This window comes from Pezoporus wallicus, unplaced genomic scaffold (assembly GCF_028554395.1).
Source record: "Pezoporus wallicus isolate ANWC-B61680 ecotype Strahan unplaced genomic scaffold, APGP_CSIRO_Pwel_v1 contig_5352, whole genome shotgun sequence".
In the NCBI taxonomy this organism is placed as follows: Eukaryota; Metazoa; Chordata; class Aves; order Psittaciformes; family Psittacidae; genus Pezoporus; species Pezoporus wallicus.
The window spans coordinates 2,709,309-2,722,335 of NW_026639660.1; the positions used below are offsets into that span (position 1 = coordinate 2,709,309).

Consider the following 13,027-nt stretch of genomic DNA (forward strand, 5'->3'; position numbering starts at 1 on the left):
GGGAGGAGGAGAGGTGTCTGGAGTGAAGCCAAGCCTGGGAAAGTGGAGGAAAGGTGTTTAAATGTTTGTCTTCTTTGTTTCCCAATGCTCAAAACAGTAATTAAATACTTACGTTAATTGGCAATAAAGTTAAAATTTTTTAAGTTTTACAGAGATGACACTGCTTTGGGATGGGCAAGTCAAATGAAGTAGGTGAAACTTTATCCCATGGCGTCTGTAGTGCTGTGAATCCACTAACGTGACCTGCGCAGCGTCTGTCATTGGTATGAGGTTTTGCTTTAGCCATCCACCAGCAGTATACACTGAACCATTCCACATCCTCTCCCCGTTTCAGATACTGTCTAGTCTTTTGAATTTCCCCTTTGATCCAGGAAAAAAAAAAAAGGAATCAAGGTAATAAGGTGTAGACAGTTACTGTGGCTTGTAGTGTAACTACTGTCTGAAGGTACGTAGCAAAGGTGAATGAGTACTGAATGAGCACAAGGCCCTCCTGCCCCCAGCAAGGCTTATATTTTGCGTTCATGGAGCAGTGCCACAATCTGTTCTTTGTGTCTTCACTCCACATGACAAACATCATCGGTAAGCCACATGTGCCATCCTGCAGCCAGCTACATGTGATGCTTGAGGTCATGGACAGGGACAGAAGGGGTGGCATTAGGCTACCTGACAGCCCAACATCACTGCCTTTTCCTGCCTAGCACAGCTTTAGCATATGTCAGACACTGAAGAAGTCTCACTGCATATATCACTTGCGCAGAGTTTTCTAGAAATGGACTTGTCTGTATTGTAATAAATAAACTGGTACTGACCACCTACAAGAAGTATTTGATAGCCTGGAGAAAAAAAACTGCAGGAGCTTCATGCATTAGGCAACCAAAGACCTGTGTTGACTTGAGCCCAAACAGAAATCTTGTTTGCACCTGTGCAGGCAAAGGTGCAGCCATCCTGTGTCCCACTGGGATTCTTATTATGGTAATTACAGTAATCACAAGAAAGGATCTTATTGTGAGAACCTCCACTACATCTACAGGGTAGCAGATGAACTCTGTCCTGAGGAGCTTGCCATGGACATGAGCAATACAGAATAAAGGAAGAAGGTGTAGCAAGGGAAGTTAAACCTTAAAGATAAATCCTTAAGCCTTCTCATGAGACTCTCAGTTTCTTCTTGGCTTCTTTTTCTGTATACTGCTCCTGATCTCATCTCTCTGTTCAGTTGCTCACATTTAGCACTTCTTCTCCAGCAGCTAGGTGGAAGCTGTTTAATGCAAGTATTCAATGATGTGTTGTGTAGGCTTGGAGGAGGGGGGAAATGAGGGGAGGTCTGGCTTACTTAAACTCCCAAGAATGTCCTAATCTTGTAAAGAATATGAGTCTCCTGCGTGCAGGCCTCTGGAAAGTTTATGGATAAACTGAGACCCATAGAGGTGCCTCTGTGTCAAAGTTGAACTGTTTGCATGTGGCTCTATTTATTGTCCCTAAGTAGAAGGAAAATAGCCCACTTTTAATTAATTGGGAAAATGCTACATATACATTTACTTTGGCTTAGCTAAAAAGATGTTTAAATTTCATTTAGCTATGTAAATATTTCTCTGTATGTCAAATTTAAGCCTATTTAAACCCAACTTATTGGTTTAGCTTAGGCCTGTAACCAATAGAAATTGCTTGAAATCCACGTGAAAGTGCCCACACAAGTATTTGTGCTGGCTTGACATTTTAATATTAGTTAACTGCAATAGCCTGTAGGTGTGGACCTCCCTGTGGACCTCCCTTTAGTAGCCTCCAGCTGTAAAGGTGGAGTCTTTTGGATTTACTGACTACAGTAGCCAACATGTAAAATTTGGCTGCATGTTGCCCACTCTGTTCACACCACTTGGTGCTTTGCATAAGACCAGAAGTTTGCTGGGAGAGTGTCCTTTGAAAAACTAATGTGTTACCTGACCATGGCTGTCTCAAGAGCTTGTTTCAAATACATCTATCAAGGCAGTCCACAGTAATGCCATCTCAAGACTTCCAAAACGTTGAACACAAAATGTAATTATAGTGCATAAGAGTACTATTGGAAAGCCATCTGCTCAAAGTAACTGTGTGCATGTGGCAGTCAGGGTGAAGGCAAGACGGACTGTCAAGGAAGGGACAGACTCTTATGTTTTGTAGTTCAAGCAATCACAAACTTCTAACTCCAGGGCATATCACTGCAGATGTTTCTGTTTCCCTCTAAGTAGGAAAGTGCATACCCCATAATGGTAATGTTTCATGAAATAAGGTATGCCCCTCTACTCCGCTCTCGTGAGACCTCACTTGGAGTACTGTGTACAGTTCTGGTGTCCTCAACATAAAAAGGACATGGAACTGTTGGAACAAGTCCAGAGGAGGGCCACGAGGATGATCAGGGGACTGGAGCACCTCCAGTATGAAGACAGGCTGAGAAAGTTGGGGCTGTTCAGCCTGGAGAAGAGAAGGCTGTGTGGAGACCTCATAGCAGCCTTCCAGTATCTGAAGGGGGCCTATAGGGATGCTGGGGAGAGACTCTTCATTAGGGACTGTAGTTACAGAACAAGGGGTAACAGGTTGAAACTTAAACAGGGGAAGTTTAGATTGGGTATAAGGAAGAAGTTCTTTAATGTAAGGGTGGTGAGGCACTGGAATGGGTTGCCCAGGGAAGCTGTGAATGCTCCATCCCTGGCAGTGTTCAAGGCCAGGTTGGACAGAGCTTTGGGTGACATGGTTTAGTGTGAGGTGTCCCTGCCTATGGCAGGGGCGTTGGAACTAGGTGATCTTAAGGTCCTTTCCAGCCCTGACTATTCTATGATTCTATGAAATGATTGATATCATGACATGGTTATTAGGAATATTATGTAAATGAAGGGGGTCCTTTAGACAGAGCCTTAGGCTTTGAGTTAAGTGCTAAGTTATATACTGATCATATTCCTACTGCCCTAGCCTTCACCCATCCCTGAATATCACCCTGAAATATCTTCCCAGCATGTGGCAGGTTACCAGCAAGACTTGCAGTGGAGATTGTAATTTCAAGTGGCCTGATTAAGAAATGAGAATGGGTGGCTGTGGAGGATTGTGTGTCTCCTGTGTTCTTAATATAGCCTCTCTTAACCAGAGTAAACCCAATAGGATTGATAATTCTATCATAAAGAAAATAAAATTATTATAGTGTGCAGTAATTCACTGGGATCTCATTGAGTGAGCTGTTTTTCTTATCCAGTTTTCCTGAATCCTCCTAAAACAGCTGGATGGCAATGAGATGTTTCAGACATGCTGAGAAGCACCGGAGGGCACAGATTTTCTAGGTTGTCTTTATTTGGAAGTCTGACTGCACCTTTGCCAATCAGTTTTTTAATACTAACTGCTTATTTCAAAAATGCTGAATTCTTTACATGTTGAAAAGCTCTGCTATGATTTTATTTTCTTTTTTCTATTTGTGCTTCTCTTGTATTGAACTATCAGAATATATTGAATTTATGTCAATGAAATTTATAGTTGTATTTTGCTCATCCATCACTATAAAGCTGGTGATGTGCTTGGATACCACTGTGGCATGATAAAGACAAGATGTTTATTGTTCTTGTAGGACAGCAGTGCTTAATTATACAAATAATGATGTAATGGATGTGGTTGTTGGAGTCTGCAGCCAAGAGTTGTGATATCAGGGTTTGTCTGAACTGCAGATATGCAGCTTAGCCCCAGTCTGCCAGTTCTTTCTCCAGTGGAAACATTTTATTCTTCTTTTAGAAGCATTTTGAGAATAAAACCCCTTATTGGTCAGATGGGCTGTTTGAGGGAGTAGTGCTGTAACATCAGGATATAGGTATCTACTAGTTAGATACCTAGATCTAGCAACTACCTAAGTAGTCATATAATTTGGAAAGAATCCTGCAATTTTACTTGTTAATTACTATAGGGCTACCTCTATAGTGTTTCCAGCAGAAGACAGATGGTACTCTCCTATGTTATGTATTATGGAGGATGGTAATTCTAACAAAACTGAAAAGCCACATCAAATCTCTTCTCCCCCACATTTCATACTCAGTAATTTTCAAGGGATATGCAGAAAATGCAACAGCCTTTCTCTGTTATGTTTTTGAAGAGCTGACTAAAAAATATCTTTTAATAGCCAATGTGAAATTTATTGTATTTTTCTCTTCTAAAAATCCTAAGTCAGATGAAGTTGGAAAAGCTAAATAGCTGCCTCCATGAAAAAATCAAGCCAGTAATTTAAGCACTTAGAGAAGGATTTGGGGATGGTCAAAAAGGACAAATATACACAAAGTGGGATTCTAGCAAAAGGTGGTGGAGTTGTGATCATGAAAAACAGCGCTTAGCTGCTGGCTAACTCTCAAAGCAAGTAAACAAAACGCATGCTCTGCTTACTTTTTCACTTCAAATACATAAACAGTCTTGGGAAGAAACACTGAACATAGGGTAACCCTGGCTCACATGTGGCCTGACCATCAGGTTAGAGAGACAAATCTCCCTGTATTTTCTCTCTGGTCTACTTCAGACAACTTTGGTTCTTGTGCGATGGCACACCTCTAGCAGGAGGGGTTGAGGCTGCCCAGCTTAGCCCCAGAGATAATTGTTAGGATGTTTTATGCTAGAATGCTAAGCATGGGTTCAAATCCGATGTGTACCCACCTTCCCCTTTTTCTTAGGTGAGTGCTCTGACTACTTACTCTTTTGTGAAAGGAATAGTTTTCCCCTGATTCATGGCAAATAAGAGTTCTGCAGGATTCCTGGGAAGACAGATGTGTTCCTTCAAGAGGGGGGTCTGCACCACCAAGCTCAGAGAGAGGAAAGTGCTTGCTTTAAGATAGGAGGAAGGCAGAAATAGGGCAGGATTGAATGATTGTACCTCTCTGCTCATGTTTCCTGTTGGCTGACCTGGGCTGCAGAATAGTGTGTGCACTGACTTGTAGAAACACCAGACTCAGTGAGCTGTGCTTATTTCCTGTAGGGTCTTTCTGTCAGCTTCAGGAAAAAGTGTGTCATGTCTAAATCCATTGTTGGATTGGACCATAAAGAACTTGGCTGCAGGAACCCATCTAAAAATAGTAGTATAGAATCATAGAATCACTTAGGTTGGAAAAGACCTTCAAGATCATTGTGTCCAACCATTAACCTAGCACTGCCAAGTCCACCACTAAACCATGTCTAAGCGCATCTACACCTCTTCTAAATACTGCCAGGAATGGCTTCTCAACCATTCTCTGAGCAGCCTCTTCCAATCTTTGACAACTTTTTTGATGAAGAATTTTTTGCTAATATCCAATCTAAACCTCCCCTGGTGGAACTTGAGGCCATTTCCTCTTTTCCTGTTGCTTGTTACTTGGGGGAAGAGACCGACCCTCACCTCACTACAGCCTCCTTTCAGCTAGTTGCAGAGAAGGATAAAGTCTCCCCTGAGCTTTCTTTTCTCCAGCTGTACAACCCTAGTTCCCTCAGCCATTCCTCCTAAGACTTGTATCTTTCCCTGACTGGTATCTTTTGAAGATTTTCCAAGCAAAACACTGTTGCATACTTAGAGCAGCTTGAGCCCTGCAGGACTCTGAAGCTAGGTCTGTCATAGAGTCGCAGAATGGTTTGGGTTGAAAGGGAACTTAAAAACAATCTAATTCCAACCCACCTGCCATGGTCAGAGGCACCTTCCACTAGACCAAGTTGCTCAAAGCCCTGTCCAACCTGGCCTTGAACACTTCCAGGAATGGGGCATCCATGACTTCTTTGGGCAACCTGTTTCAGTGTCTCACCACTCTCATAGTGAAGAACTTCTTCCTAATATTTAATATATACCTATCCTCTTTCAGTTTAAAGCCATTCCCCCTTGTCCTATCACTACGTGCCCTTGTAAAAAGCCCCTCTCCAGCTTTCTTGTAGGCCTTCTTCAGGTACTGGAAGGCTGCTGTAACTGAAAGAGGAAAGAAGGTACTCTTGTACAGAGAGTAAACTTGTAACAGAGTATTTTGTGCATCTTTGGGTGAATGGATATTTGATAATTAAACGCATAGTAGATTTATGATACTTTTTAGAAGTTTCTATATGAGTTCAGCTTTCTGTGAGTGGCCAGCTACCATGAGATTTGTTTTAAAAAGCTGTAGGGACTGATCTTAAGGTTCTCTGAAAAATCACCTCCTCGTTTAAGGCTTGCTGTGAACTTCATTATACATTTTATGCAGTCTGTGCCAGTTAAGACCATTAGCGTTACCATGAACCTGTAACCTTAGAGAAAAAAACAACAGTTACGCTTAAAAACATAAAAGCAGTGTTATTAACAAAAAGAGACTTATCAAGTGTAAATAAAATGACCTGAACACAATGTGCGTCACTGTACATGCATGTCCTCATTTACCATCTGGTTTCTGGTTTATGACCCTAGCTATAGATTTATTTTGTGCTAGTGGACAAACAATTGGACAACACTTAAAAACACAAGCTGGAATGTAGTTGTTGAAACCTGGACAGTAGGGAAAGCTGACAGCAATCGCACATGCTTTGTATCATGTGGGGGAAAACCAGTTTACAAAGAAGATTAGCTGAACTGTAAACATTGCATCTTGATAAGTCTTCCACATAGTTATGATTTCTTTTACTTTCTCCAGATTTTCCCTGAAGTCCAGCTGAGAACACAACCTACAAAATAAAGTGAAAAAGCTGTGCAGCTGAAGAGGCAGCATTCTACTTGATGAAAATGTCCCTTGTTTTTTGACAACGACTAAAGGACAATGGGGTCAAACACACTTGGGAAGGCTGCAACTTTGGATGAGCTTTTGAACACTTGTATTGAAATGTTTGGTATGAGTTTTCAACGTTTTACTTTGCCGTTCTTGGAATTCACCTTATAATATAACCCCTGCTGTTCTCTGATTTAGCCAGTCTTTCCTTTGGCAAACAACATTTCTGTTCTGTAAAGTTTTCCATGTTTCATTTTGGACCAGAATCACATGAGCCAGAATTTTAATCACATGCATACTGTATTAAATATTCGTAATACAGATAATGCACAATGGTGAGTATAGTGGTTTTTAAAATGCTGGCCTTCACCAAGAGAAGTGTTTAGTCGAATTATTCAAGGAGTTATTTCTGGCATTGATTTTTGTCTTAAGTGGTTACACAGCTGCATTTCTGACCACTCGTTTTTTGGATAGGTTTTCTGAAGCATCATGGAATAATTGACATGGCTATGACTTAAGGCTCATGTAATCTTTTTACTCTTGTTAAACTGTGATGTACCAGGTCTGAGGCAAAGAAGTGATGAAATAGACTTTGATTCATAGCACCATTATTCATGACGTATGTCACATTGTAGTCAGATGAGTTCATGGATGGTCTTAAATAGTTTGCAATGGGGCCTTAATTCACAAAGCTACATTTAGATTCTCTTGAAATGCAGGACCGCTTTTGGTTGGAATGAGGTAATAATTGTTTTCCCTTGTGGAAAGAAATAAATATCTAAAGGTAAGAGAGACTAAATAATTGAGGGACAAATGGGTCTTGCTACTGAGTGTAGTGAATCCCTGTATATGCATTTCTATAGACCATAATCAAACCTGTTATTCTAAAACCTAATGAAAGTATTCATATACTTAGAGTATTCTTATACATAGAGCCTGTATACTTATTGTCTGTTGGAAATCATGCCTCTCTTCCTTGTATACACACTCTCTTGACAAGTGTACTGCCTGTGTTGTTCCTGTTTCACACATGCATACAATCTACTGTCTTTTAAAAGAGTGACATACAGAGAATAATCCAAGATTGCAGATGATGAGGAAGACTGATGGTCAGCTTGCCTGCCAGGGAATAACTCTTTCTGTAGTTTCAGTGGCCATACCGCAAAGACACATTGGTCTGTAAAGCAGCTGGAGATGGGGCCCTGGGCACAGATGCGAGATACTGCTTTGACATTAATTAGTTGAGGCAGATCCCTTTTTTAACAATCCAATTGTTACCATAAAGCTATAAAGCTGCACTAAAACACATATTGGAAGTGGTTGTACATAAATCCCCACACTTTTGGTGGATTAATTTTGGGTTCTTTCTTTGGATTACTGCCAGTCTCTTTGTATAACGTTTAGAATAGTGCTGTCCCTGCCCTGAGATTACTTTTTTTAGCTATGGCCCATTATCTGCACTGTTTTGGGTTTTTTTCCCTTAACTGCCTAGCACTACAGTCTGAAATAACTACTCCTAAAGAAGCATTTTTGTGCTTTGGTGTTATTTCCTACCTATTTGGTAGATAATAAACCAACGTTTCTACTTTTGATCTTTCTATCTGACTCCACTTGAAGAATAAAAGCTCCTCTCTGTTCATGAATGATGTGGTTAACTCTTTCTGTTTTGCAGATGACAAGGGAAATAGGTGCTCCAACCCTTTGCCAAGAACTTTTCTTTTAATGCACCGGTGGTATCTGCCTTCCACAGAGCTGGCTGGCAAGCTTCTGTCCACATATCCTTTCACAAAGTCTTGGAAATCAATATTGTAATGTCAAAAGCAGATTGTTTCTGTTACTGCATGTGTAAAATGTGTCAATTAATCAGTGACAAAAGGTTTGGAGGTGAATTTTTTTCAACCTAAGTTGAAAGCTCAAGTCTGTGAGCTTTATGCTTCTGCTTATGGACCTTCTCCATATGTACAAGCATGCTGAGGCATATCTTGCATTAACTTTGAATTAGTGGAAATATATGGCCAAGATAACTTTTCAAATGTATCATGGTGGGCTGGCCTTTGACTACTGTGAACTTTCAGTGGTAGCTAAGCACCTACGTCTCATTTACACCCCTCAGAGAATTCCGTAATCAGAACTATTATCACATTTGGTTAGCCAGAGCTAGCAACAAACCCTTCAGCAGAATATGCAGAATAATAGAATAGAAGCATTTTTGCTAGGGCAGAAAATAAAGTGGCAGCCAGAAAATGGTCTTTGTCCCCTAAGATGCTACAAAAGTGAATGAAATATCAGTACATACTGTAGTTATCTCAAGTAGGAAAGTTTGATACTGATTTTTAGGAAGCTGGCTTAGTGTCAGAGTCTTCTGTGGTAAAAAAGATCATTACTGAACCAAGGCACAGAAACCTTTCTTTAACTAGGATACATATAGAGATGCCAATGGGGAGAACTGCAATGAATTCAGATTAAAAATCTGTTACTTCATGAGGTAAGTGTGCTTCTGACCCTCTGGCATTTTGGTTTTATGCGACTGTGAATAACATCAATGTACTTTCTTTTTGTAAATATTGAAACTAAACCATGGAAATATAAAAATACAAAGCTTTGCTTTTTGTTAGTTTGTTTTTCTTGTTTTGGTTTTTTTTTTCACTTGATCTCCAGTCTATAGTGAAGAATGAATTTCTCTGATTTGAAAACAATTAAGTTGAACCATTCAGCCTGTAAGACACTTAACTGCATTGAGCTAAAAACCTATGCTATGATTTAGCTGGTGTTTGAGTATGACATTTCTTAGAGAGAGACTAGTTCAGTGCCACGTAGACAAGAGACATATTTTCCTCCCAGATGTAATCTAGTGTGGTAGAAGAAGATTGTCTCTGGGCTGTCAACTTCAATTCACACAATACCTACACAATTTGTGGTGACAGGACTGTGTTAGTGATGCCAGTTGGACTATTTGACCATTACAGGTCAAGTATGTTCTGATCCTTGCACTGACTGTATCTGACTTCGTTTGTATGCAAAGTCTTCCATGTGTGAGGCTGTGCTTGTATAGGAACTTTTCTCCATAAAAGAGCAAGCATGAACTTTTAAGTTAACATGACACAACATGCTTCCCTCAAACATTTTTCCTCCTTCCTCTGGACTAAGTTATATCACTGTGAAGGCAGGGGGAATTATTGAAAGCAGGACTGATAAAGCCTTTTTCATACCCTAGTTAAACAGTAGAGGAGACATCTTACTTACATGATTATCATGGTAAGACTGCCACTCAAATTCATGTATTCATTTTCATTGAAAAATCTTTTCTGAACAGAGTGTGTCACTTGGACAAGGGCTAAGTGCAAGTGTCATTTGGGTGTCCTGGCAGCCTGAATCAGAATATGTGTGTGTGCCTTTTGTTTTGTGCACCTGAGACATCGCTTAAATTCTGTATTTCAGTACAATGCTGCTGTGTTGTGCTGTGATAGGTTAACCAAAGGAAATTAAAAGATAAAGTGGCTTTTGCCACTTCAGTGTCAGCTATAATTACAGAAGCAACAGGCTAAGGTAGTCTACCCTCTGTCCAAAGACCAGTAGGTCTAAAATACTTCTAAGTCCTATTAAATAAAATGTAAGTACATATATATATACAGACACTGAATGTTATACCTGAATCCCTGGGCATGTCGTAACTGCTGTCTTTGGATTTCAGATACTGGATTCTGGAATTTCCTGCAGAGTTTAACTTGGATCTTGGGCTGATTCGTTTGACTGAAGAGTTTCGAGAAGTAGCCAGCAAGCTTGGATATGAGGATCACATCCACCTTATTGATATCTCCAGCATGTAAGGATGTCATGACCTTCAACGTCTTCCTCTCTGTAACAGTAGAATTCTAGTTCAGTGCAAAATATAAAAGTGCTAAAGGCCATCTTGAGTGCAAAAAAGCAGTTACAGAAAGATTGTATTCTCTTCTATATTTGAAGTTACTACAGATTTGAAATTCTAGTTGGAGTCACAGTAAAGAAAAGATTCTTATCGGTGTGTAAGTTTTTTTAACATAAATGGGAGAGGAATAATTTTCCTGACAAAGCTAGTGCCAATTAAGTGATTAATATTACTTTTTTCCCTATAATTTTTCATGCAGAATGACAAGTAAAGCAGTGACTTGCATGTTGTGTAAATCTTGCATTTTCTCAGGGAAGTTTTTTGTTCTCTCATCAGTAACCTGTTTGGGGTTTTCTTGTTTGGTTTTTATGTTTTTTGTTTTTTAATGGCTTTCAGTGTACTTCTATGATTTAACTGGATAACCTTTAGCATTCACATTTGTAGTTTTATTGCACCAAAATGGTTACACTACTATTTCCTTGACACACTAAAGTGAAAGTTACCTTTTAAACATCACCAGACAGGTTTTTGTATCTCACCTGATTTTAGAATCATAGAATCATAGAATAGTTAGGTTTGGAAAGGACCTTAAGATCATCTAGTTCCAACCCCCCTGCCATGGGCAGGGACACCTTACGCTAAATCATATCACCCAAGGCCTTGTCCAATCTGGCCTTGAACACTGCCAGGGATGGAGCATTCACAACCTCCCTGGGCAACCCATTCCAGTGCCTCACCACCCTAACAGGAAAGAATTTCCTCCTTATATCCAATCTAAACTTCCCCTGTTTAAATTTTAACCTGTTACCCCTTGTCCTATCACTACAGTCTCTAATGAAGAGTCCCTCCCCAGCATCCCTATAGGCCCCCTTCAGATACTGGAAGGCTGCTATGAGGTCTCCATGCAGCCTTCTCTTCTCCAGGCTGAACAGCCCCAAGTTTCTCAGCCTATCTTCATACTGGAGGTGCTCCAGTCCCCTGATCATCCTCGTGGCCCTCCTCTGGACTTGTTCCAACAGTTCTGTGTCCTTTTTATGCTGAGGACACCAGAACTGCATACAATACTCCAAGTGAGGTCTCACAAGAGCAGAGTAGAGGGGCAGGATCACCTCCTTCAACCTGCTGGTCACGCTCCTTTTGATGCAGCCCAGGATACAGTTGGCTTTCTGGGCTGCAAGCGCACACTGCCAGCCCATGTTCATTTTCTCATCAACCAACACCCCCAAGTCCTTCTCTGCAGGGCTGCTCTGAATCTCTTCTCTGCCCAACCTGTAGCTGTGCCTGGGATTGCTCCGACCCAGGTGTAGGACCTTGCACTTGGCATGGTTAAACTTCATGAGGTTGGCATCAGCCCACCTCACAAGCGTGTCGAGGTCCCTCTGGATGGCATCCTTTCCCTCCAGGGTATCAACCAAACCACACAGCTTGGTGTCATCAGCAAACTTGCTGAGGGTGCACTCAATCCCACTGTCCATGTCAGCAATGAAGACGTTGAACAAGACCGGTCCCAACACCGATCCCTGAGGGACACCACTCGTTACTGGTCTCCAGCTGGACATTGAGCCATTGACCACAACTCTTTGTGTGCGGCCATCCAGCCAGTTCTTTATCCACCGAGTGGTCCATCCATCAAATTGATGTCTCTCCAATTTAGAGACAACGATGTCATGTGGGACAGTGTCAAACGCTTTGCACAAGTCCAGGTAGATGACGTCAACTGCTCTACCCCTGTCCATCAGTTCTGTAGTCCCATCACAGAAGGCCACCAAATTGGTCAGGCAGGATTTCCCCTTAGTGAAACCATGCTGGCTGTCACCAAGCACCTTGCTGTTTTTCATGTGCCTTAGCATGCCTTCCAGGAGAATCTGCTCCAAGATTTTGGCATATGCATAGAGATTTTTCCGTATTTAAAAATGGCATAGTAACCTGGAAGGACAACACTATTAATCTCAATGAAGTTTGCAAGACTTCCTGCAAGAACAGTAGTAGTGAAATTACATAAATATTGCCTCTTAAATCTTCACCTTAAAATATTATTAGCAAACTTTCTGCTCTCTGAAGTGCTTTTTCTGTATATGGGTAGAAATTATTCTGTTTCTTGCAAGAAAATGATTTGCCTTTTTGTTGGCTGTTTGACTGACTGTTTCTGTTGTTCTGTTATTCATAGACCTGTGGTTTTAAAGAGTAAAAATTATTCCTTGATATTGTCTTTCTTTTATGTTGCATTAGAGTTTGGTGTGACCTGTTCTTCTATTTCCAAATAATTTTTTCATTATGACTTCCTGTATCATAGAGAACATCATCTGTGTTCAGATAGAAACTTGCTATTATTTATCATTTGTAGAAATGCCTTTGAAACTCTTATCTTCTGTTATGCAACTGAATGGTGCTACTCACTGGATGTCACAGATCAGAAAGCTCATGGTCTGTCTTCTAGTAATTTTACACTATGTGTTCAAATTGTGGGCTACACTCACATAAA

At 40.7% G+C, this 13,027-nt stretch overlaps 1 protein-coding gene across 3 annotated transcripts in view; it reads left to right on the forward strand.

Annotated features, from left to right (window-relative positions):
- The window catches only part of RASGRP3 (RAS guanyl releasing protein 3), a 50,944-nt gene that overhangs the window by 10,774 nt on the left and 27,143 nt on the right, over positions 1 to 13,027 (forward strand). For 2 of the 3 annotated variants that reach the window (XM_057415327.1, XM_057415328.1), the window contains exons 1-2: positions 9,061 to 9,165; positions 10,372 to 10,503. In XM_057415327.1, the coding sequence (XP_057271310.1) occupies positions 9,161 to 9,165; positions 10,372 to 10,503 (137 nt within the window). In that variant the 5' untranslated portion in view covers positions 9,061 to 9,160. Of the gene's footprint in view, positions 1 to 6,608; positions 6,802 to 8,352; positions 8,456 to 9,060; positions 9,166 to 10,371; positions 10,504 to 13,027 lie in introns of those variants that run through there. The other variant, XM_057415329.1, reaches the window with a different exon arrangement.